This window comes from Centropristis striata, chromosome 17, assembly GCF_030273125.1.
Source record: "Centropristis striata isolate RG_2023a ecotype Rhode Island chromosome 17, C.striata_1.0, whole genome shotgun sequence".
NCBI lineage: Eukaryota > Metazoa > Chordata > Actinopteri > Perciformes > Serranidae > Centropristis > Centropristis striata.
The window spans coordinates 30337113-30360941 of NC_081533.1; the positions used below are offsets into that span (position 1 = coordinate 30337113).

The 23829-nt window shown below is 37.3% G+C and overlaps 3 protein-coding genes across 3 annotated transcripts in view; all 3 read right to left on the minus strand.

Moving 5' to 3' along the window:
- Positions 1-1281: 1281 nt before the first annotated feature.
- cth1 (cysteine three histidine 1) lies at positions 1282-4979 on the minus strand. The gene is made up of 2 exons (XM_059354217.1): positions 4813-4979; positions 1282-2783 (listed from the first exon to the last, which is right to left on the minus strand). The coding sequence occupies exons 1-2, from the start codon at positions 4819-4821 to the stop codon at positions 1839-1841; spliced, it is 954 nt and encodes a 317-aa protein (XP_059210200.1). The 5' UTR covers positions 4822-4979; the 3' UTR covers positions 1282-1838.
- A 4721-nt stretch (positions 4980-9700) lies between these two features.
- Positions 9701-23829, minus strand: part of mta2 (metastasis associated 1 family, member 2) — a 54821-nt gene continuing 40692 nt past the window's right edge. The window contains exons 11-18 of the mRNA XM_059354204.1: positions 23223-23281; positions 23026-23126; positions 21665-21804; positions 20209-20437; positions 16376-16465; positions 16171-16289; positions 14612-14754; positions 9701-13329 (exon numbers count right to left, since the gene is read on the minus strand). Coding sequence (XP_059210187.1) covers positions 13176-13329; positions 14612-14754; positions 16171-16289; positions 16376-16465; positions 20209-20437; positions 21665-21804; positions 23026-23126; positions 23223-23281 — 1035 coding nt within the window. The 3' untranslated portion in view covers positions 9701-13175. The remainder of the gene's footprint in view (positions 13330-14611; positions 14755-16170; positions 16290-16375; positions 16466-20208; positions 20438-21664; positions 21805-23025; positions 23127-23222; positions 23282-23829) is intronic.
- On the minus strand, positions 18263-18961 carry LOC131989046 (uncharacterized). The gene has a single exon (XM_059354216.1). The coding sequence runs from the start codon at positions 18952-18954 to the stop codon at positions 18388-18390; it is 567 nt and encodes a 188-aa protein (XP_059210199.1). The 5' UTR covers positions 18955-18961; the 3' UTR covers positions 18263-18387.

Genomic DNA, 23829 nt, shown 5'->3' on the forward strand with positions numbered 1-23829 from the left:
AGATTTAAAAATGTACTACCCTTTTGTCAGGTATGTCCAATTCCAAAAAGACTAAATTACTGATATTTTATTCAACTTTTGGGTTCAATCTTTTGATCAACTTCAGTCCATGACAGACACATTAAATTTCAAAATATAAGAAAAAAAAATCCTTCTTCCAAAAATCATGTCATTTGCAGTATCCCAGCCAAAACGTGATAAATATGGCTGAACATGTCCAGTTGGCCCAGAGGGTTAATCCTCATTAAGATAAATAGCAGAAATCTGACTAGATAAAAATCTGACTAGATAAAACTCAAGGACCACTCATTGAATTGAGACTACACAAATTAGGATAAGATACGTTGTCAAAATTTAAAATCAGTTCCATTATATTACTATTATTTCCTCCTACAGTCCAAAGACAAGCAGCTTAGGTTTATTTGGTGGCTAGATCTCCTGTAGGAGTGAATGAGAGCATAACTGGTTGCGATACCCTTAGACCTGTCCAGGGTGTAGCCTGCTCCTCACCCTGCACTGTAAAACATTTCTGTAGATTTTATGGTGAAAAACTGTTAAACCATGACAGTAAAAGACTGTAAAATGATAAATGGGTTAATTCAGTTTCAGTAACAATGAAACACTGTAAATCAGCCGAAACAGTAATCTTTTTGGGGGGGGAAAAATACATTACTGCACCACAAAGATATACAAGCCATCATTTTTGCATTTATTTTTGGTAAAAATATTTTCTCACTGTTAAATGTACTAAACACCATATCTCTAACAGAAATATACTGTAATATTTAATGTTAAAATCTTTAAATCATTTAAGTATTTTCTTGTCAATTATATGGCAGAACAGTGTTGCGTTTGATGGAAAAACTTTATTTTTTTAAAGTAAAATATGGGATAAAATGGCAATCTTAAACATGAAATCAACAGTGCCAATATCATTTTACCGTGATATTACAAAAGGTTGCACCGTATTTATTGCGGTAAAGTTCCGTTTTTTTACCGTAAAAAGTTGTTTTTTTTTTACAGTGTGTCAGCTGAGATCAGAAACTGTACACCCCAATTTTAGGTTGTTTAAGTTGGAACAATGCCCTTTAAAAACACATCTTGAATGCTGTAGCATTAAATAAACCAGGAAGCCATTATATTAGGTAGTGTGAGCCACCTTGTTGCCACTTAATATAAAATGTATTCAGCCGTTCACATGTTAGTGATCTTGCTGCAGAAGCTTTGTTAGAGTTATTTTATCAACTTGAGTCACAATACTGAAAACAAGACACATGAAGGTTAGATTAAAAATAGTTTAATCATGATTCAGAGTTAGACATATCATTTACTCAGTTCATTAATGTATTTACAATAGTTTAAAAATTATTACAATCAATGCAGCAACTGTAGTGATTTCAGAAACCACGGTCCAAAACTTTACCAGACTGCTTGATCTGCAACTGAACAGTTCAAGTCCTGCTTGACCTGCTGACAAGCTCAAATTAAAAATAAAAAAATATAAAAATTATATACACAAATGCCCTGGGGGAAAGAGGGTAAAAATTGTATAAAACAAATATATATTTAAGTCGTGGCGTTGTTCAGTGCTGATTAGTTTCTCCCGAGGACACTCCGTTAGAGCGCCCTGTTAGAGCGCCCTGTTAGAGCGCCCTGTTAGAGCGCCCTGTTAGAGCGCCCTGTTAGAGCGCCCTGTTAGAGCGCCCTGTTAGAGCGCCCTGTTAGAGCGCCCTGTTAGAGCGCCCTGTTAGAGCGCCCTGTTAGAGCGCCCTGTTAGAGCGCCCTGTTAGAGCGCCCTGTTAGAGCGCCCTGTTAGAGCGCCCTGTTAGAGCGCCCTGTTAGAGCGCCCTGTTGTCCCAGATCTCCTGGGCCTTGCTGCTCTCCAGCTGCTGCAGGTGGATGGCGAGCGGCAGCAGCAGGTCGCTCAGGTGCTGACTGGAGAAGGTGAAGGCGTTGTGGGCGGTAGCCTCCGCGGGCGGGGTGTTGAGAGGGGAGGCTGAAGGAGGAGAGGAGGAGGTGGAGGAAACGGGCGAGGAGGAGGAGAGGGAAGGTAGTCCTGAGCTGGCGGGGGACAGCAGGGCGCTCTGCTCGTAGGCTTTCATCTTGCTGGGCAGGCCGTGCTGGAAGCGGCAGCGCGTGCCGTACAGGCAGAAACCGAAGGAGCTGAAGGTGCGGCACAGGGCGCCACGTGGCTTCCACTCCTTGGACTGCGGTTGGAGCTGGGGGCTGGAAACCGTTGGCGGCATCTTCTCCTCGCCATTATCAGGCGACTCCGGACTAGTGGCGGCGGCGGCGGCTCCGTCCTCCACGTGCAGGAAGGTGCAGCGGGTGCCGAACGGACAGACGCCGAAGGAGCGGAAGGTGCGACAGGGGACGTTCTTGCGGCGGCGCATGGCGGGACGCCGCTCGCTGGCGTTGTGGACGAACAGGCAGCGGCTGCCGTAGTAACAGTAGCCGGTGGTGTGGAAGGTGCGACACAGCTCCGTCTTGTATTTGGGGTGGCGGAACGGGACGTGGAGCTCGTGGAGGCCGTGGGCGAACTGGCAGCGCTCGGCGTACTTGCAGAAACCGGTAGCGGAGTAGCTGTTGCACAGCTCCGTCTTGTAGCGGGTGGAGCAGACCCAGGGGAGGAGCGGAGGGGAGGAGGACTCCACCAGGGGGAGCAGGGCCCGAGCCAAGGAGAGACCTTCACCTCCTTCTCCATCTGACTCCTCGCAGGACAGCAGGTTGTCCACCAGCTCCTCGTCCTGGTAGGAAGGCAGGAACAGGTCGTCACTACTGGTCTGAAACAGAAAGAAGAGTTTGAGTTGAGCAGGAAACAATAAAGGCCTGATGCAATCTGTTCCTCTAACTCAGGGGTCTCAAACTCGCGGCCCAATTGCGGCCCTCGTCACGATATTTTGTGGCCCCCACCTTGATATGAAAGTTTAATGTGAGTTTTATATGAATGACACTTTACTGTGTTGTGTGTGGAAGGGCCCTTTTATTACTTTTTTGGGTAATTTTGTCTTTAATAATTTGTTTCTTTTTTGGTAATTGTGTGTCTTTTAAATAATTTTGGTACTTTTTTAGTAATTTTTTTTTTTTTCTGTCATTTTGTGTCTTTTTGGTCATTTTGTGTATTTAACGTAATGTAGTGTTTTTTCAGTCATTTTGTCTTTTGTAATTGTGTCTTCTTTTGGTCATTTTGATACTGCCTCCAGCAGCCCCCAGGTAATTTGAGTTTGAGATCCCTGCTCTAACTGATTTAACTTGTAGTTAACTGTACACTCAAAAAAAAATAACTCATTGGATGAACTCAAATTGTGGGCAGAATTTCCATCCAACAAATATATGTAGCCCGAACTCAAAACAAGTGCATCGATGGAATATAATGTATTTGAGTTAATGTAGCTCACTTTTTTTTTTTACATTTGGTCAAACTCAAATTAAAAACATGTATGCATTGTATTTAAATTGAGTTACCTCAACTCATTTATGTCAAGGAGAGCTAAAATAAAGAAACTGTTCCTTCAATCTAAAAACATAGAATTGGAAAACTGAAAGTCATTCTTTTTGGGTTGAAGGGAAGGACAGGGGAGTAAATTAATACATTTAGGTTACACTTCTTAAACTACTTTTGATTTGATTTTAATTGATATATTTTCATTGGATAAACAATACATTAATGCGTCACATCTAAGAAGGGCTTGAATCATTTTGAGTGTAGTTCAGTCTTTCTGCAAAGCTCAGAGATGTTTGATAGTTTCCACACAATGCATTTTTAATATCACAATGCACCAACAGTCATTTTATTAAGCCTGCCATTTTATTCATGTCCATATTGCATCTGAAATATGCTCCATTGAGTGCCTCTTATTACAGGGAATTGAAGCATTCATGGCCTGGATGCAGTGGGTCATACTTGCAAGAATTGCAGCATTGACTACACAAAATGATTTAGTGTCTAAAATGTTATTGCTCATTATATTTTACTAAGGGCCTGTTAAACTGGGAGTAGTGAAAGATATAAGAAATTGGGTTGGCTCTGATATTTTTAAATTTGTCTACCAGGAAAATTAGCATCCAGGCAACTTCTAAGGACCCTACTGGTGTCCATTACCATGTTGCCAAAACCAGCGTATGGGCCATAGAGTTTGTTTGGTGGCCATCTTGAACTCAAAATGACAGACATCATACAAATATAAATTAACCTAGTCTCATAATTGACACAAATGTCCGATTGACCGATTAATCTCCACCTCACCAATATCTTCTGTGCCAACAGGAGGATGAAGCAGTCATACATGGTCAACATGTGACTATGTGCTTGAATCCATATAAGCAGAGAACCACCCTCACACAGCCACTTTAGTAGTAACATTTTAGATTTATTTATTTTTAAACAAGGTGATCTTTGTCCTTGTAGGCATTCTGCTTCAGGAGGACTGAAAAGCAGCATTTTTTGCCACTCATGAGGCCATTCTTCAACCATGGCAACATGGAAATATTTAAGAAATTTAAAAGAAAACGATGCCATGAGGGTCTACATTACTCCTGCTGGACTAAATGTATGGAATTAAACATGTTGCTGAGATTAATACAGCATTAGGATTAAACCCTCCATGGTTTGTTCAGTGTTTAACTACAGCTCCCAGGAGTTTACCAACACAGCAAAATACAATGTAGTTTAAGAAAAATGCTTCCAATGATTTCAATTAATTAGAAAAACATTTAAAAAAAAATGCATTTGACACATTTTGAAGTGGTATTGTTGCATGTAATAACACTACATGCTGGAGAGAGAAGTGACACCATTTCTATATTTCTTACCTTAAACATGGCGGCAGGATGTGGGAGGTGAGCCGGCGGAACAAACGGAGAAGAAGGAGAAGAAGAAGAAGAAGAAGAAGAAGAAGCCTGCTGTGTCCCGGTGCTGTTAGCAGACTGGCGCGGACCCAAACCCTCCTGCTCTGTTATGGAGTCACAAGCAAAGGACCAAAGCTCCCCGCTGGTCTTTTAAAGCGCCGCTCACCTCCCGCCTCCACTCATAACGAGCATCAGGTGTGCTCGAACGCTACGTCACAGCTCCGTCTCAATCCACCAATCAGATGCGAGGAGCGCGCTAGACCAGGGACCAATCCGGTGGTCCGTTGGCTGTCTTTGTCCGGCCCGCGTGAGGTTACCCAGAAATTAGAAATCAATATAACCGCAGTGCTTTTATTTTGAAAAAAAAATTAGCAAACATTAGCATTAGCACTAGAGCTAAAAAGCACTTTTACTATAGTTAAGACAACAAATATAGCCACTAATATATATGACAGAATAAAATAAACTCTAACAAACCTTGTGTCCTGTCAGTCAGCCACTATAGAAGCCTTTTTCATACTTTATATCAACTTTATATGAATTACTACGCACTCGTTATTATTTACCGTTCGTTTTTTCATTTAACCGTTCTACCGGTTATTTCCTGTCACTACCTTTCAAAATGAAAGCACCCGTTTCACACTGGACGGCACCTTTTCAATATAAAAGCATCTCAACATTGTTAAACACCTTGAAAATGTACAAACATGAAAAACAAGCTATATAATACAAAAATAATACACAAATAGGAAGCTTACTAAAGGACATTTACAGTTGTGTTTAAAATAAATGTTAAAGTGATATAGTGATTGGAGTATTTACTACTTTTTACTGCTGTATTTGATTTACTCCACATTAACAGTCTCATCATAACATGTGTTCCTATCAGTAGCAGCTCAAAACCAGATAATTTACTGTATTTTATAAAGCGATTAAATTAATATTGAGCAGAATTTAAGAAAATTGAGAAAATTAATTGCCCACCCCTGGGCTATACCATAGAAACAAAAGGAATTAAGAAACAATCTGAAGGCAATGCAATGCTATCTAAGTTTATGGATATTACATTTTGTGAATGTAATGTTGTGCAGGATTTTTGGATGGACTTGAGAAATGATTTATATAACTTTTTAAGTGTCTCATACCTATTCACCAAAAAAGATGTTCTTTGTTATTTTACTCATTGTAACAAATCTGTTGAATTTGTAACCAATTTCTTAATTCTCTCTTGTAAGTTCTTTATACACTAACACAGATTTCTCAAAGTTTAAGGTGTTTCTACTTGAATTCAACCATCTTGTTAAGTCTCTCAGAATTGTAAAAGACAAAAAACAAACTATTTCTTCAATATTATGACATCCTGATGAATGTATAACCTTAATTTTTAATAATTAGACTATATGATTTTTTAAATCATTATCAGTGAATGCACAGACTTTATAAACTTTGTATTCTCTGCGTGACCAATGTATGTACCTCTTATTTATATATATATATATATATATATATATATATATATATATATATATATATATATATATATATATATATATAAAAGACATATAAATGACATGAATAATTATGACATTTATTTGTTTCTTGAAATCACTTTTTGTCTTTATCTTGAAAGCAAATGTTTAGATGTTACATTTTTGTTTGTGTGATTTTCAAAGGAAATATTTGTGTGTTTTATGCTCATAATTTCATTTAAGTCATTGTGTTTGATTCTTTGCTGCCCTTCGCAGTGAAACAGTTATCAATCAGTGGATGTTTATCACAGGGCTCAATCAACATCCTCAGTGAATACAGTGTTAAAGGTGAGCGCCTCACAGTCATTTCAGGTTTGTCAAAATCAACACCTCAGTCAGAAGCAGTTCAAACAAACTGTCTAATTAAAAGCCGTCTGATAGAAGCACTGCTGAGAACAAAAAGACAAATATTTCCTTTTGCTAGACTAATCTTTGTTTAAGACTTTTTAACCCATAAGAACCCAGACCTATTTATTCTTAAAGGAAAATTATGGGGGATATACCACAGACCGAGTGGACCACATAGAACACATTTCTAATGTTTTTTTTTTAAAATTCTACCCCTAAATGTCAAAGATCTGCGATGTGACATATATGTTACATTGAGCGTTTATGGAAGTTATGTTTATGATATTTCTTATTTTAAAATAAATAAACTAGACACCTTTTCTGCTTACAGAAACACAAATTTGCCTTTTTCTTTGCATCTCCACAACATTTATCAAAATTGTGACAGGATAGGATTATTTTTTGTTCATATTTGGTCAACTGTACTTAGATTAGAATTAGAATTGTTAAATTGGTTTAAACTAAGCCGAAAAAAAATGCAGCATAAAGTTGACCCTGTGTTAGCCTTAGCCTCTTTCCACACACACACTTTTAAACCAGTATTAACCCAAGCCCAGGGCTCATTCGGGGCTAACCCTGCTCCAAAGCAGGACCAAACTGTGGTGAGCAGACATCCTGGAGAAACACAGTCGAGAAAGAGTCCATGACTGACCACGAAAACTGATGTAATAAAAATCTGCACTTGAATCCATTGAAAATGTAATAAAACCTGATCATGTAATAACTTCCCGATAATGTAATAACCCCAATAATGTAATAAAAATCTGCACTTGAATCCATTGAAAATGTAATAAAACCTGATCATGTAATAACTTCCCGATAATGTAATAACTCCGATAATGTAATAAAAATCTGCACTTGAGTCCATTGAAAATGTAATAAAACCTGATCATGTAATAACTTCCCGATAATGTAACAACCCCAATAATGTAATAACTCAGATAATGTAATAAAAATCTGCACTTGAGTCCACTGAAAATGTAATAAAACCTGATCATGTAATAACTTCCCGATAATGTAACAACCCCAATAATGTAATAACTCCGATAATGTAATAAAAATCTGCACTTGAGTCCACTGAAAATGTAATAAAACCTGATCATGTAATAACTTCCCGATAATGTAATAACCCCAATAATGTAATAAAAATCTGCACTTGAGTCCACTGAAAATGTAATAAAACCTGATCATGTAATAACTTCCCGATAATGTAATAACCCCAATAATGTAATAACTCAATAATGTAATAAAAATCTGCACTTGAATCCATTGAAAATGTAATAAAACCTGATCATGTAATAACTTCCCGACAATGTAATAACCCCAATAATGTAATAACTCCGATAATGCAATAAAAATCTGCACTTGAGTCCACTGAAAATGTAATAAAACCTGATCATGTAATAACTTCCCGATAATGTAATAACCCCAATAATGTAATAACTCCGATAATGTAATAAAAATCTGCACTTGAATCCATTGAAAATGTAATAAAACCTGATCATGTAATAACTTCCCGATAATGTAATAACCCCAATAATGTAATAACTCCGATAATGTAATAAAAATCTGCACTTGAATCCATTGAAAATGTAATAAAACCTGATCATGTAATAACTTCCCGATAATGTAATAACCCCAAAAATGTAATAACTCCTATAATGTAATAAAAATCTGCACTTGAATCCATTGAAAATGTAATAAAACCTGATCATGTAATAACTTCCCGATAATGTAATAACCCCAATAATGTAATAACTCCGATAATGTAATAAAAATCTGCACTTGAGTCCACTGAAAATGTAATAAAACCTGATCATGTAATAACTTCCCGATAATGTAATAACTCCGATAATGTAATAAAAATCTGCACTTGAGTCCACTGAAAATGTAATAAAACCTGATCATGTAATAACTTCCCGATAATGTAATAACCCCAATAATGTAATAACTCCGATAATGTAATAAAAATCTGCACTTGAATCCATTGAAAATGTAATAACACCTGATCATGTAATAACTCCCCGATAATGTAATAACCCCAATAATGGAATAACTCCGATAATGTAATAAAAATCTGCACTTGAGTCCACTGAAAATGTAATAAAACCTGATCATGTAATAACTTCCCGATAATGTAATAACCCCAATAATGTAATAACTCCGATAATGTAATAAAAATCTGCACTTGAATCCATTGAAAATGTAATAAAACCTGATCATGTAATAACTTCCCCATAATGTAATAACCCCAATAATGTAATAACTCCGATAATGTAATAAAAATCTGCACTTGAATCCATTGAAAATGTAATAAAACCTGATCATGTAATAACTTCCCCATAATGTAATAACCCCAATAATGTAATAACTCCGATAATGTAATAAAAATCTGCACTTGAATCCATTGAAAATGTAATAAAACCTGATCATGTAATAACTTCCCGATAATGTAATAACTCCGATAATGTAATAAAAATCTGCACTTGAGTCCACTGAAAATGTAATAAAACCTGATCATGTAATAACTTCCCGATAATGTAATAACCCCAATAATGTAATAACTCTGATAATGTAAAAAAAATCTGCACTTGAATCCATTGAAAATGTAATAAAACCTGATCATGTAATAACTTCCCGATAATGTAATAACCCCAATAATGTAATAACTCCGATAATGTAATAAAAATCTGCACTTGAATCCATTGAAAATGTAATAAAACCTGATCATGTAATAACTTCCCAATAATGTAATAACCACAATAATGTAATAACTCCGATAATGTAATAAAAATCTGCACTTGAATCCATTGAAAATGTAATAAAACCTGATCATGTAATAACTTCCCGATAATTAATCAATTTTTAAACCAGTATTAACCCAAGCCCAGGGCTCATTCGGGGCTAACCAAACTGTGGCGAGCAGATATCCTGGAGAAACACAGTCGAGAAAGAGCCCATGACTGACCACGAAGAAAAAAAAATTCTTTATTTCTTTTCTTATCAAGATACATTAAAGGATACAGAGACATTGGAATAAAAAACACTTGAGAAAAAGTTTCAGTTGTAGCATGTTTGTCTCTCCATCATACAAAAATCAGCACCCAGTCCCTTTTGAATGGCCACCCCACCCACCCTATGAAGGAGAGCAATGTTTCACATGTACAGTAGCCTATTAGAGCCATCTCCACAATAATGGAGCAGAATTACACACTTTAGATGTAAAAAAGTTTAAAATATGCCAGTTTTCCACGCGTCTTTACACAGATTAGTATTTGCTACAAACTCAACACTTCAATTTCTTCTTTTTTTTTTTTCGAGAAATATTACAAAGCCCACATTGGGACCAAACTTGCTTATAAAACCTGTGGAAGCCTTCACTGCTGTGTGGACTCACAGGGATTATAATCATCCAATTAACAACTTGCTTTTAGTACTCACCCTTTCATAATGATACAAACAGGGGGGGAAGTAAAACAAAGGAAATGAAAGCACGAGGAGACTGCTGAAGATTCCTTTCACTTGTTATCACACCCAAAAACATTCGGCATCATCAGACGTTTACAGAAGAAAACAGGGCCAACAAAGTTCTGAATGAAACTATAATCTCAGACCCTCTTTGCAGCTTTTAACATTATTTCAGAACTTCATTTTTGGCCCCAATTGTCTTCCGTACATTTACATATTGCTGCTTTTTTTTTTTTTTTTTTTTAAACAGACTTTTATTTATCAGCTGATCAGTAACATAGTTGTGTCAGTTTCCTTCAAACCAACCAAACAGTACATTGTCAGAAATGCTGTGGCTTTAATCAAATATCACCAGGATGTCCAGTCACAATGAGCCCAACGTTTTTTGTTTTTTTTCTTCCTTCGTCTTCTTTTTGTGCACCCTATGGCTTCATTTTGGACTTTTGCAAACACAAACATAGTACCTCAAAGCCAAATGTGTTCTCTAATCATGGCAAGTCACACAGTGCATATCCATGGTGACCACAATCATTAAACTTTCCTCCAACACTACATAGAATCCATCCTACACTGTAAACCTACTGACCCCCCCTTTGCTTCCAGGCAGCCTGTTCAAACGCTCAAAAACTTCTCTCAAACCGGCTAAAAGTGGCTATAAAAGCATGGCCGACAGGTGACAGGTGACCAAAAAAGGAAATGCGGCTCTAACTGTAGAAGAAACCATTGTTACTGGTGAAAGTGGAGACAGGATGGAGGTTGATTCAGAACAAAACGACCAAGTGAGCACAAAACAACCTGAGAAGAGTCATTTGAAGAGATAATGTGAGTGAATGTTTGGTTTAATCCATTATCATCAGCTGAATATCAATAATAGGGGGGTTGTTCATTATGATAAGCAGTAGGTGGCGCAAATTCTCCGTTAAGAAAACCATAACAGAAGAACATTGATGTGGTTAAAAGAGCGCCAATGGACGCTCAAACAGTGAAAAACGACATAAAAGACTGATCTGGATTATCCTCCTACTAATGATTATCAATAATTTAGGTTTCACATGACATGTGTAGGGCTGCAGAATATTTATCATCAACTCAATGTCATGCTTGTTTACAAAAATGGTGCAATGCAATAGATACACAACAGCCAACAGGTGATATTTTTGCATAAAGTACACTACCGGTCAAAAGTTTTAGAACACCCCAATTTTTCCAGTTTTTTATTGAAATTCAAGCAGTTCAAGTCAAATGAACAGCTTGAAAGGGTACAAAGGTAAGTGGTGAACTGCCAGAGGTAAATAAAAAAGGTAAGCTTAACCAAAACTGAAAAATAATGTACATTTCAGAATTATACAAGTAGGCCTTTTTCAGGGAACAAGAAATGGGTTAACAACTTAACTCTATGGAGTCTTGGGCTATTTGTCCATTTTTGAATTCTTTTCATGTCTTTGTAAGTCATTTTGTGTCTTTTGGTGTCTTTTTTTCTCATTTTGTGTCTTTTTTTAGTCCTTTAGTCCAACATAAAATGTGATGTTGAATCTTTTTTTTAACTTTCAAAACACTATCATGCTCAATAAAGAATTTTAAATGTTGCAAATGTGCATTAATTTCAGAGTACACTGAGACATTAAACTGCGTCATTTTCAATGAAATTCTGGAAAAGTTGGTGTGTTCTAAAACTTTTGCCCAGTAGTGTATAAAACAACGTGGAACAAGCTCAGCTACTGTACAAACATCTGTTAATTATCGCAATTTTCAACAATATTGTCACATATCTAATCATGCAGCCCAGTAAGAGCCATGTTTACTTTAACTGTTACATGGCTGATTATTCATTAGGTATTCATTTCGGTTTTTGGACTATAACTGGGGACAAATCATGCATTTAAACAGGCTGCCTTGGGGTTTCTTAACCCATTGAAGCCTGGAAAGCAGATACGTCGTTTTGTAGTATTTGTATAAGCTCTCAAATACTTTTTGAATTTCATTTTTATCTGCTACAGAGGCTGAAAAATCTATTATTTAGTAGAAGCGTTGACACTTCTGTTGAATTTCCAGAAAAACTTCAGGTTTTAGGGGCTGATTTTAAAATGGCCCAGAGGTTTTACAGGAAGTTTTAGGCGTCAATGGGTTAATTGATTAAGAAGATAATCAGCACATTGATTTAAAATGAAACGGATATTACTTTTAAAGGTGTTTCAACCGGTGAAAATGTTGATTACACTCCACATCCTACCATCACACACATTAACACTCACTTTGACACTACTCAAGTTGTTTAGTGCTCGCTCAGACCCTGAGCCGCCGCCAGGCTCGGGTCTGGCTCCTGGTTGATGAAGGGAAAAGTTGACAGACTGGGAGAAAAGTAATATGGCGGTTAATGGATCAAAAGGTGTGATGTTTCCCTGCTGGAACGGAGTGAAATGTTGTAATCACATCAGACCTTCAACCGGCTCCACCTCCCCCACCCCCCCACTCTCCTCCTCACACACTGTGGGCGTCACCCCTTCAATGGTGCGTTTATTTACACAAAGATAGAGACGTGGAGGAAAAAACAAAGTGTGCTTTATCACCATTGTTTCAGGATGGGAATCAATATCTTGATTTAAATTACACATTTAAAAAACAGGAGGCGTTTGAAAAAGGGGAGCGAAAATAATTCGGGAATAAAAATACTACAAAGCCCAAGGTGTTGTGTGAGTGTCGGTGTGTAGATGTGTGACTTGAACATGATGGAAATGTACATCATCTAAGTGCTGTGTGTGTGTGTGTGTGTGTGTGTGTGTGTGTGTGTGTGTGTTGGACACATTCACGTTTGGGAAGTAACAGAGGACTAAAGAAAGATGACACTGGAAAGAGGGAAAATAAAAGACTACTGGTATGGCGTGCTGTGCTGCCCGTTAACTGACGGCCTGAGCACAGACCCCCCCCCCACCTCCCACCCGACCCCCATGTCCTGTTCAGAGACCCCCCCCCCGCCCTTCCCCTTCAGTCCTCCAGGACGATGGGTTCGCTGGTGCTGGAGGGGAGCAGGGGCATGGCCAGGGAGCGGGGAGGCGGTGGCAGTTTGATCCGGACCAGGAGATGAGGTTTCCTCGCCGCCCGACGCATCTCTGACTGAGTCAGATGTTTCCTCAGAGCCCTGGAGGAGAGAGAGCACCAGACTGTCATCCTTCCTTTACTACCCCGATAATGTAATAAAAATCTGCACTTGAATCCATTGAAAATGTAATAAAACCTGATCATGTAATAACTTCCCGATAATGTAATAAAAATCTGCACTTGAGTCAATTGAAAATGTAATAAAACCTGATCATGTAATAGCTTCCCGATAATGTAATAACCCAGATAATGTAATAACCCAGATAATGTAATAAAAATATGCACTTGAGTCCATTGAAAATGTAATAAAACCTGATCATGTAATAACTTCCTGATAATGTAATAAAAATCTGCACTTCAATCCATTGAAAATGTAATAAAACCTGATCATGTAATAACTTCCCGATAATGTGATAACCCCAATAATGTAATAACCCCGATAATGTAATAAAAATATGGACTTTAATCCACTGAAAATGAAATAAAACCTGATCATGTAATAACTTCCCGATAATGTAATAAATTCCAGATAATGTAATAAAAATGTGCACTTGAATCCATTGAAAATGTAATAAAACCTGATCATGTAATAACTTCCCGATAATGTAATAACCCCAATAATGTAATAACTCCGATAGTTATAAAAATCTGCACTTGAGTCCATTGAAAATGTAATAAAACCTGATCATGTAATAACTTCCCGATAATGTAATAAAAATCTGCACTTGAGTCCATTGAAAATGTAATAAAACCTGATCATGTAATAACTTCCTGATAATGTAATAAATTCCCGATAATGTAATAAAAATCTGCACTTGAGTCCATTGAAAATGTAATAAAACCTGATCATGTAATAACTTCCCGATAATGTAATAACCCCATAAATGTAATAACCCCGATAATGTAATAAAAATCTGCACTTGAGTCCATTGAAAATGTAATAAAACCTGATCATGTAATAACTTCCCGATAATGTAATAACCCCAATAATGTAATAACTTCGATAATGTAATAAAAATCTGCACTTGAATCCATTGAAAATGTAATAAAACCTGATCATGTAATAACTTCTCGATGATGTAATAACCCCAGTAATGAATCAGGAACCTGTAAATCTAAGAGAAATTATGTTTTGTTTTGTTTTGAAGAAGGGAAAATAGCCTACGTTGTATGTAACCTGTTGGCCTCAATAAAGATTTAAAAAAAAAGAAGAAGAAAATACAACATTTAAATTCAAGCATTTTCAAGGATTTCAAGCACCCGTATGAACCCTGTATTTAATGACATGATTTGATGGACAGGACTACAACAGTGAAATGTACCTGGTGTCCTTCGTAGCCACAAACACCACCGGGTTGGGGGCCTCGCCCTGGCTGACCTTCTGCCGCTTGATGACCGACTGAGAGGTGGTCCTCATACCTGAAGTATACGGCCTCCCATTGGCTGGGTAGGGCACGCCTGTAGCCTGTTAACCAAGGAAAGACCGGGAGAGTCAACTAACTGTGTTGTTTAAAGGCACAAATAAAGACTATAAACACAGCACTAAAACTCATACAATACAAGTGGCGGTAACACTTTACAAAAACCATCATTTATAAATGGTTAACAGATAGTTTATTAATGTTTAATCATCATTTATAAACCGTATATAGGCCATTTAGAATGGTAAATACATCATTTATTAATGTTTAACTAACTTCATCATTTATAAATGACAAATAGATGATTAGATTAGATTTTTTATTTGTCATTGCACAGAAATACAACGATATTCAATGCACTCAGGTACTGGACTCATATAAAAATAGCATAATAAATAGTAAATAACAAGATACATTCTTATCATCTCATCTCAATAAATAGTAAATAGAAAAGATACATTCTCATTCTCTCAGATGGTATATTAATGTAAGTTTACAGTTACTTTACTATTTGCAAACAATTAAATTATAATTAACAGTTTTTTAATAGTTTTAGTTGCACTCATTTTAACATTTTTAACACCATATTAAGTATGTTAGTGATTTTTAAGTGATTCATATACCTTTAAGAAATTGGTTGAAAACATTTAAAGATTCAAATTGTATAGCACTTTGTAAATGGTTAATAATTGGTATATTTCCATGCACTATCAGAAATCCTTCATCATCAAATTGAGCCCAATCCCTTGACTGGTATTTTTGGCATCGCTCCATTTGAACTTATCTAAAGCTACGCTCAACTTTTTAGCTTTTGCCTCTTTACTAGCCCGACGAGTTATTTCACTTAAGTGGAAGGACACAGCTCCTCCTTCCTATTCAAATTGGCTCAGAGACATGATATCCTGCATGAATTTAGAAAAGATTAGATACACTATTCGGGGATCAGAGAATAAATTCTACAAAATATGGCGCCCCTTCTTGGTATTTTATGAGAAACCTTCAACAATAATTTCTGAGTAGATAACATATGTCTATGTTCGGATGTTTGGTCGAGTTGGGTATATGTTGTACAAAAAAAAAAAATCAAAAATCTTCTCCCTGTACAGTGATTGTTTTATACATACTTTGTCATCAATAAAAAGACCATTGAAAGAAAGAATAACTGGTTTATAAACCAGGAAAAGTTAGATAGAATGACGTTATTCTTGCCAGAGAACATTATTTTATGGACTTGCAGTCATGTTGAAGTCCCTCTGAGACGTCCAAGTCTTCCAAAAAACTGAGGGATTCGTCACTAACAGCTAAAAAGCGAACGTGAACTTACTGCATGCAAGTGTTTCTGGGAACATATTTTACTAAAGAGAAGCCAGCAGTGCTGTGAACACAGTCCGTGTTGTGTGTGTGTGTGTGTGTGTGTGTGTGTGTGTGTGTGTGTGTGTGTGTGTGTGTGCAGTACTCACGCTGTCGAAGCCTCTCTTTCCCAGCAGGCTTTGGCCCACACGGGGTTGGCTGGCCTGGTTCCTGTTGATGGGTGTCGGGGGTCCTCTAGACGCCTTCAGTTTCAGAGGAGCTGAGATGGCTGCAGAGACACAACAACACTCGTCAGCAGCCAATCAGAGAGAAGGAGGCGGGAGCAGAGTCCTTGCTGACCTGACGGGGTCTTACCTAAATCCTTCACTATGTTGGCCAGAGACTGTCGAGGCACCAGCTTGGTCTTTAGAGGAGTTTTTGTGGCTTTGGGCAGCCTGATTATACCTGAAGAAACAAAAAAAAACACATTAGAACTAGTGTACACTGTAGTTTAGATTCATCTTCAGGAAACTAAAGTGACAGTCGGTGTAGATGTGTGTGTGTGTGTTAGGGTTGTCAAAAGTATCTATACTCAAAAAAGTATCGATACTAAAACGTTGTATCCGGATACGATACTCATTTTCAAAAGTATCGATCCCCCAAACTGACCTGTTACTGATGTTATCGTGCATTAATGTTGCCCGTGTTATTATTAGCCGTTAGCCGCAGCTAGCAATTAAAAAACAGTTGTGCAGAAAGAAACTGCAACTATGATAACAAGCTTCAGGTCTGAGGTAGTGCAAAAAATAAATAAATACAATAAACAATGACAATTAGAACAATATTTTGAGATTGTATGCTTGATAAAAAAGAGGTAGAGTCGTCTGTGTGTGTTGCTGTTTGGTTGCAGGTTGACTTTTCTCTGCTTCATTCTGGGACTTCAAGAGAGAAAATAACACTTTTCACTCACCAACATTTATGTAAACTTATTAACTCTATGCTTATGTATACTGACTATTCTGTCCTCACGAATGCGTCCAAGCAAAGTTAGACAGATAGCGAACAAAAAAAACTCCAACAAAACGTGTACTGTAGAAGGTGTGGCTTTACTGATGTTTCTTCTGTAAACTGAAGCATACAATACAAACAAATATATAAATGTTCTGCATACACTGATTACTATAAACAAACACAATGACAATGTACACAGCTACAAAACACTAATTTGCTTATCATGATAACTAAACAAATCAGTTTTTAACTGTCCAGGAATTCTTAAAAGTTTGAAACTTAAACATTTGACCAGTACCATACATGTATCAAAAAAGGAACAAATATTTGCATATGTACTCACGGACAAATCAACTCCAAGGCGTAAAACGTAAAGAAAACAGTGGTTGCATGCATACTCCAGGCTGCTCTTTGTTCAACTGAAAAACACATGGCTTGAAAGTGAAACTTAAGAAACTCAACACTAACAAAATTGTCCACTAGGTGGTAGTAACTGGAGGGATCACTGACCAGGGGTCAGCACACTCCCCGCCTGGTATATTAATAAATATACCACTATCCTCTAGTCCAGGAGTTCTCAACCTTTTTGAGTCGCGACCCCCAATTTAACATGCATGTTGTCCGCGACCCCCGCTCACTGAACACAATCTCACACGCACAGTTCAGATCACCCAAAAAAGAAACAAAATGACCAAATAAAGGAAACAAAATGACCAAAAAAGACACAAATTGAGCAAAAAAGACACAAAATGACCAGAAAAGACACAAAATGACCAAAGAAAAGACACAAAATGACCAAAGAAAAGACACGAAATAACCAAAAAAAGACACAAAATGACCAAAGAAAAGACACAGATTGACCAAAAAAGACACAAATTGACCAAAAAAGACACAAAATGACCAAAAAAGACACAAAATCACTAAAAAAGACACAAAATGTCAAAAAAAGACACAAATTCACCACGAAATGATCAAAAAAGACACAAATTGACCAAAAAAGACACAAAATGACCAAAAAAGACACAAAATCACTAAAAAAGACACAAAATGTCAAAAAAAGACACAAATTCACCACAAAATGATCAAAAAAGACACAAAATGATCTAAAAGGACACAAAATGGCCAAAAAAAGACACAAATTGAGCAAAAAAGACACAAAATGACCAGAAAAGACACGAAATGACCAAAAAAAAGACACAAAATGACAAAAAAACCCACAATGACCAAAAAAAGACATTAAGTGACCAAAAGACTAAAACACATGAACACTTTAACACAGTGGAGACAGAGCTGACTTCCAAAATGATTTGGCGACCCCCAGAAATCATCTTGCGACCCCAATTGGGGTCCCGACCCCAAGGTTGAGAACAGCTGCTCTAGTCCTTCTGTCCCTTTTCCGCCAAGAGTACAACCATCTCTGTGACAGGCCTGAGGTATGTTTTAGCAGTCCCGTGTTTTATGACTTTGACCTCAACTTTCCTCACTTTGTTGTCCGCACTGGGTATAGCTTTGACAATTAGTCCAATGGGCCACTCGTTACGCTTCACCTGACTGTCTTTTAACAAGACAACGTCCCCTTCTCGTATGTTCCGTCTCTCTCCCGTCCATTTCCTTCTTGTTTGCAACGTTGCAAGATACTCTTGCCTCCATCTCTTCCAGAAACAGTCTGCGAGACCTTGAACCTGTCTCCACTGACTTTTGTAGAGGTCTTTGAGTTCAAAGTCCCCAGGTGGTGCTGGCACAATGCTGGCCTTCTGGGTCAGAAGTAATGCAGGTGAGAGGACTTCAGGAGTTTCAGGGTCGGTTGCGACAGCAACCAATGGCCTGGCGTTTATTATGGCCATGACTTCAGCCATAAGAGTAGTTAATGTTTCATGCGTGAGGCGCGTGGTCGGGGATTTCAGCAGTAGACCATCAAGGATGCGTCGCACAACACCAATCATTCTGATTTAGCCTGATTTATTAATTTATTCATGTTGCTAGCTGCGGCTAACGGCTAATAATAACACGGGCAACATTAATGCGAGCCACCGGCCACGATAACATCAGTAACAGGTCAGTTTGGGGGATCGATACTTCTGAAAACGCTGGCATCACGTTAATGATTATAAACAACATAAATAAATAAATAAATCAGGCACGTAGTATGCCCATATTATGTTAATTGACACAGTGTCAGTATACATAAGTATAGAGTTAATAAGTTTACATAAATGTTGGTGACTGAAAAGTGTTATTTTCTCTCTTGAAGTCCCAGAATGAAGCAGAGAAAAGTAACCAAACAGCAACACACACAGCGACTCTACCTCTTTTTTTTAATCAAGCGTACAACCTCAAAATATTGTTGTAATTGTTATTGTTTGTTGTATTTATTTATTTTTTGCACTACCTCAGACCTGAAGCTTGTTATCATAGTTGCAGTTTCTTTCTGCACAACTGTTTTTTATTATAAATATTTAACCTGTGGTTCTGTTCATTTTAACATGTTGCATTTTTCTTGTTAATAAAAATATTTCAGTTAAATTTTCGGGTCTTTGTTTTTATCCTGGTGGTATCGAAAATGGTATTGAGTATCGAATATTTTCCTGAGAACCTGGTCTCACAGAAATCCGTGAAATAGCCACAGATTTCGCTTAACTCAAAATCCGTGGAATAGCCACGGAATCGCTCAAATTTCCGTGAAACTGACACGGATTTCGCTACAATGCAAGTTAATGACAGTCGTATCCCGTGGCTATTGGTTTGTTCCAAGTCACGTGACTTTCAAGGTCCCGGCGGTCAGAACAAAAAACATGGCGGACAGTTCTCTCATTTTTTGTGAAAAAAAAAATCAATATTTTGACTTAGTTTCTGCATAAAAATGGATTTTGATCACATTTCTAGCGAGAAATATATGTTTTATTTTCTAAATCTTCACTCAGTGAATGTACATAATCACTTTGTATGATGGAATAGCCACGGGATATGACTGTCATTAACTTGCATTGTAGCGAAATCCGTGTCAGTTTCACGGAAATTTGAGCGATTCCGTGGCTATTCCACGGATTTTGAGTTAAGCAAAATCCGTGGCTATTTCACGGATTTCTGTGAGACCATGTTGTTTCCTGAGTATTGGTATCGAGTTGAAAATTTTAGTATGGTGACAACCCTACTGTGTGTGTGTGTGTGTGTGTGTGTGTGTGTGTGTGTGTACGTACACTCAGCTTTGACAGCGTTGGCGTTGATGGAGGCGTAGGGCCGGCGTGCGGCGCGGCGAGGCTGCAGGATGTCCTCACACACCCGCCGAGCGATGCGGGTCAGCTTGGTGGTCTGCAGGATGAACGTCTGACGGTTCTTGGCGAGCAGCTTGGCTCGACCCTCGTTGCGGGTGAATGGCGACAGGCCCTGGACCTCCTGGCGTGTCATGTGACCGCGGGGGCCTGACTCCTGGACGGAGAGGAGGGAGAGGTCATTGTGAGAGGACCAAGGTTATAATAGTTTTGGATTTTTCATTAGTTTTAGTTTTAATTTCATTGTGAATTTTTGTTTTCAAATTCAGTTAGTTTTAGTTCGTTTTTAGAGTGAGTTTGCTAGTTTTAGTTTAGTTTTTATTTTTTGAAAATGCTTAGTTTTAGTTTAGTTTGTATTAGTTTTAGTGTTAGTTTTAGTTTTTTTGTAATGGGTATGTGCCTTCATTTCCTTTGGTTTATCATCTCAGCCTCAATAAGGTTATTAACTCTTACAGTTCTGGGTGTTTTGTATTTTGGTTGGAGTGTAGACATCCCAGTCTCAGTAAACATATTTACCATGTGTTCCTGCATGTTGAAATAGAAACACTGAATTATGTATGAAAAAAGTTGACAAAGACGAAAACTAAGGACATTTTCACTATAATTTTAGTTAGTTTTGTAACCACACAATACAGTTTCAGTTAGTTATCGTTTTTTAAAAAACTCTTGTTTTCATTTTTATTTCAGTTAACGAAAAAATGTTTTTTCAATTTTAGTTTTCGTTATTTTGTTAGTTTTCGTTAACTATAATAACCTTGGAGAGGACGCAGTGTTTCAACAGCTCACTGCTCTGAGACTGGAACAGTGTGATGACTGAACTGATATGAAACATTTAAATTAGGGCTGTGCCGTATCGTATCGTTCACGATAATATCGGTATATTTTTTTTATGGTTAAAAAAAATGCATATCATGATATTGGCAACGTTGCTACTTCTTGATGTAGTGGTTAAAGTTGTTTTAATCACAAAAAGCTACTTACTCCCTGTCGCTTAACACATGCAGCTTTCAAAATAAGAGCAGTGTGTTAACAGAATAAAACATACAAGAACCTTTATTCTCCTTTTACAAAATGTCATTAAAATATGCCCCCAGAACCCCTAAATGGTTATTTTTATTATTTGCTCATACTCAAGAGTCAAGAGTAAAAATGTTTGTATTTGGCAACTGTTGAGATTTGCACTTCAAACTACATTTTAGATTTTAAATTATTTATACAGACTAAAAAAAATCATGTTTTCTATATTTTTTTTAAGTATTTCCTAATATCGTCAAGAATATCGTTTAGCAAAAATAACCTGCAATATCGTGATATTCTTTTAGGGTCATATCGCCCAGCCCTAATTTAAATCAGGTGTGATGAGGCTGTGAGGAAGGAGACTTACCGAGCCAGCTCGAGCAGCACCCTCTAGCTGTGTGGGGGTCTTCAGGCCTCCATACTTCTTCCAGTAGATCCAGCAGGAGGCGCACAGTCTGCACTGCATGTTGGGAGGCCCCCAGGCATACCACTGAGGAGACTGGGCCGCTGGTGGAGGCACAATCAGTGTTAGTAGAGGTGGCAGTGTTACCCAATACCCGGAATGAGGCGGGTCTCACTCGCTGAAACGCCCCTAATTTGAATATGAGCCGTCTGGGGAGGTCTTTTGCCAGAACTTTTTTTGTCCCTGAAGAAGAGCAGGGCCGTTTTTCTCCCCTGAAAAAAGCCTGATAGCTGATTGGATAGAACGCTAAGCAGCCATTTGTAAAAGCCAGCGAAGCAGTGTTGCCAACTTAGCGACTTTGTTGCTATATTTAGCGACTTTTCAGATCCCCTTGGTGACTTTTTTTCCAAAAAGCGACTGGCGATAAATCCAGCGACTTTTTCTTTCGTTATTGTAGACATATATATATATATATACACTACCGGTCAAAAAGTTTTAGAACACCCCAATTTTTCCAGTTTTTTATTGAAATTCAAGCAGTTCAAGTCAAATGAACAGCTTGAAAGGGTACAAAGGTAAGTGGTGAACTGCCAGAGGTAAATAAAAAAAGGTAAGCTTAACCAAAACTGAAAAATAATGTACATTTCAGAATTATACAAGTAGGCCTTTTTCAGGGAACAAGAAATGGGTTAACAACTTAACTCTATGGAGTCTTGGGCTATTTTGTCCATTTTTGAATTATTTTCATGTCTTTGTAAGTCATTTTGTGTCTTTTTTTAGTCATTTTGTGTCTTTTGGTGTATTTTTTTGTCATTTTGTGTCTTTTTTTTGTCATTTTGTGTCTTTTTTTAGTCCTTTAGTCCAACATAAAATGTGATTTTGAATCTTTTTTTTACTTTCAAAACACTATCATGCTCAATAAAGAATTTTAAATGATGCAAATGTGCATTAATTCCAGAGTACACTGAGACATTAAACTGCATCATTTTCAATTCAATTCTGGAAAAGTTGGTGTGTTATAAAACTTTTGACCAGTAGTGTATATATATACCCAAAGCAGACTGTTGTAAGTGAACTTACTACGGTCTGCTTTGGGTTTGAGTTGGATTTTGTAGTTACTGCAATTTTTATATAATTATTTCTCTGAAATAAAGCAAAATTGAAATCTAAAACTTCTCATTTTTAGGTACAACTTAATTTCGACCAAAAATGTAGTTACTGCAGTTAGGCTTTGTAGGGCAGTATACACCTTTTTATCATTTGGTAAATATTTAATCTACATCCTTTTAGATATGAGATATGACATGAATGTCTCTTGTACTTACTGTGGCAGCTCTCACAGCTGAGTCCTTTCTGAAAGCCTGCTGCTCCGTTCATACCGGGCTTGCTGCCTGGCACCATGATCTGGTTGGGGTTGGGTTTGGTGCTGGTGAGGGAGGAAAAGAGAGGAAAGAGAGTTATTGTGACAAGCAGTTCAAACTGAAGGAAGGTACTTTGTGTAGCGCTTGACGGTAACACTCACTAGGTGGGGATGTACACCTGCTTCAGCTTGCTGTCTGCCTCTGCTGCCTTTAGTCGTTTCTGACAGAAGAGAGAGTGAAAAACAGCGACGTGTGAAAAACCCAAATCAGACGGTGCTTTTTGGTATGTTGTGACCAAGGTTATTATAGTTAACGAAAACTAACAAAATAACGAAAACTAAAATTGAAAAAACATTTTCTTTATCTGAAATAAAAATAAAAACTAGAGTTTTTAAAAAAACGATAACTAACTGAAACTGTATTGTGTGGTTACAAAACTAACTAAAACTAACTGAAATTATAGTGAAAATGTCCTTAGTTTTCGTCTTTGTCAACTTTTTTTCATACATAATTCAGTGTTTTTCTATTTCAACATGCAGGAACACATGGTAAATATGTTTACTGAGACTGGGATGTTTACACTTCAACCAAAATACAAAACACCCAGAACTGTAAGAGTTAATAACCTTATTGAGGCTGAGATGATAAACCAAAGGAAATAAAGGCACATACCCATTACAAAAAAACTAAAACTAACACTAAAACTAATACAAACTAAACTAAAACTAAGCATTTTCAAAAACTAAAAACTAAACTAAAACTAGAAAA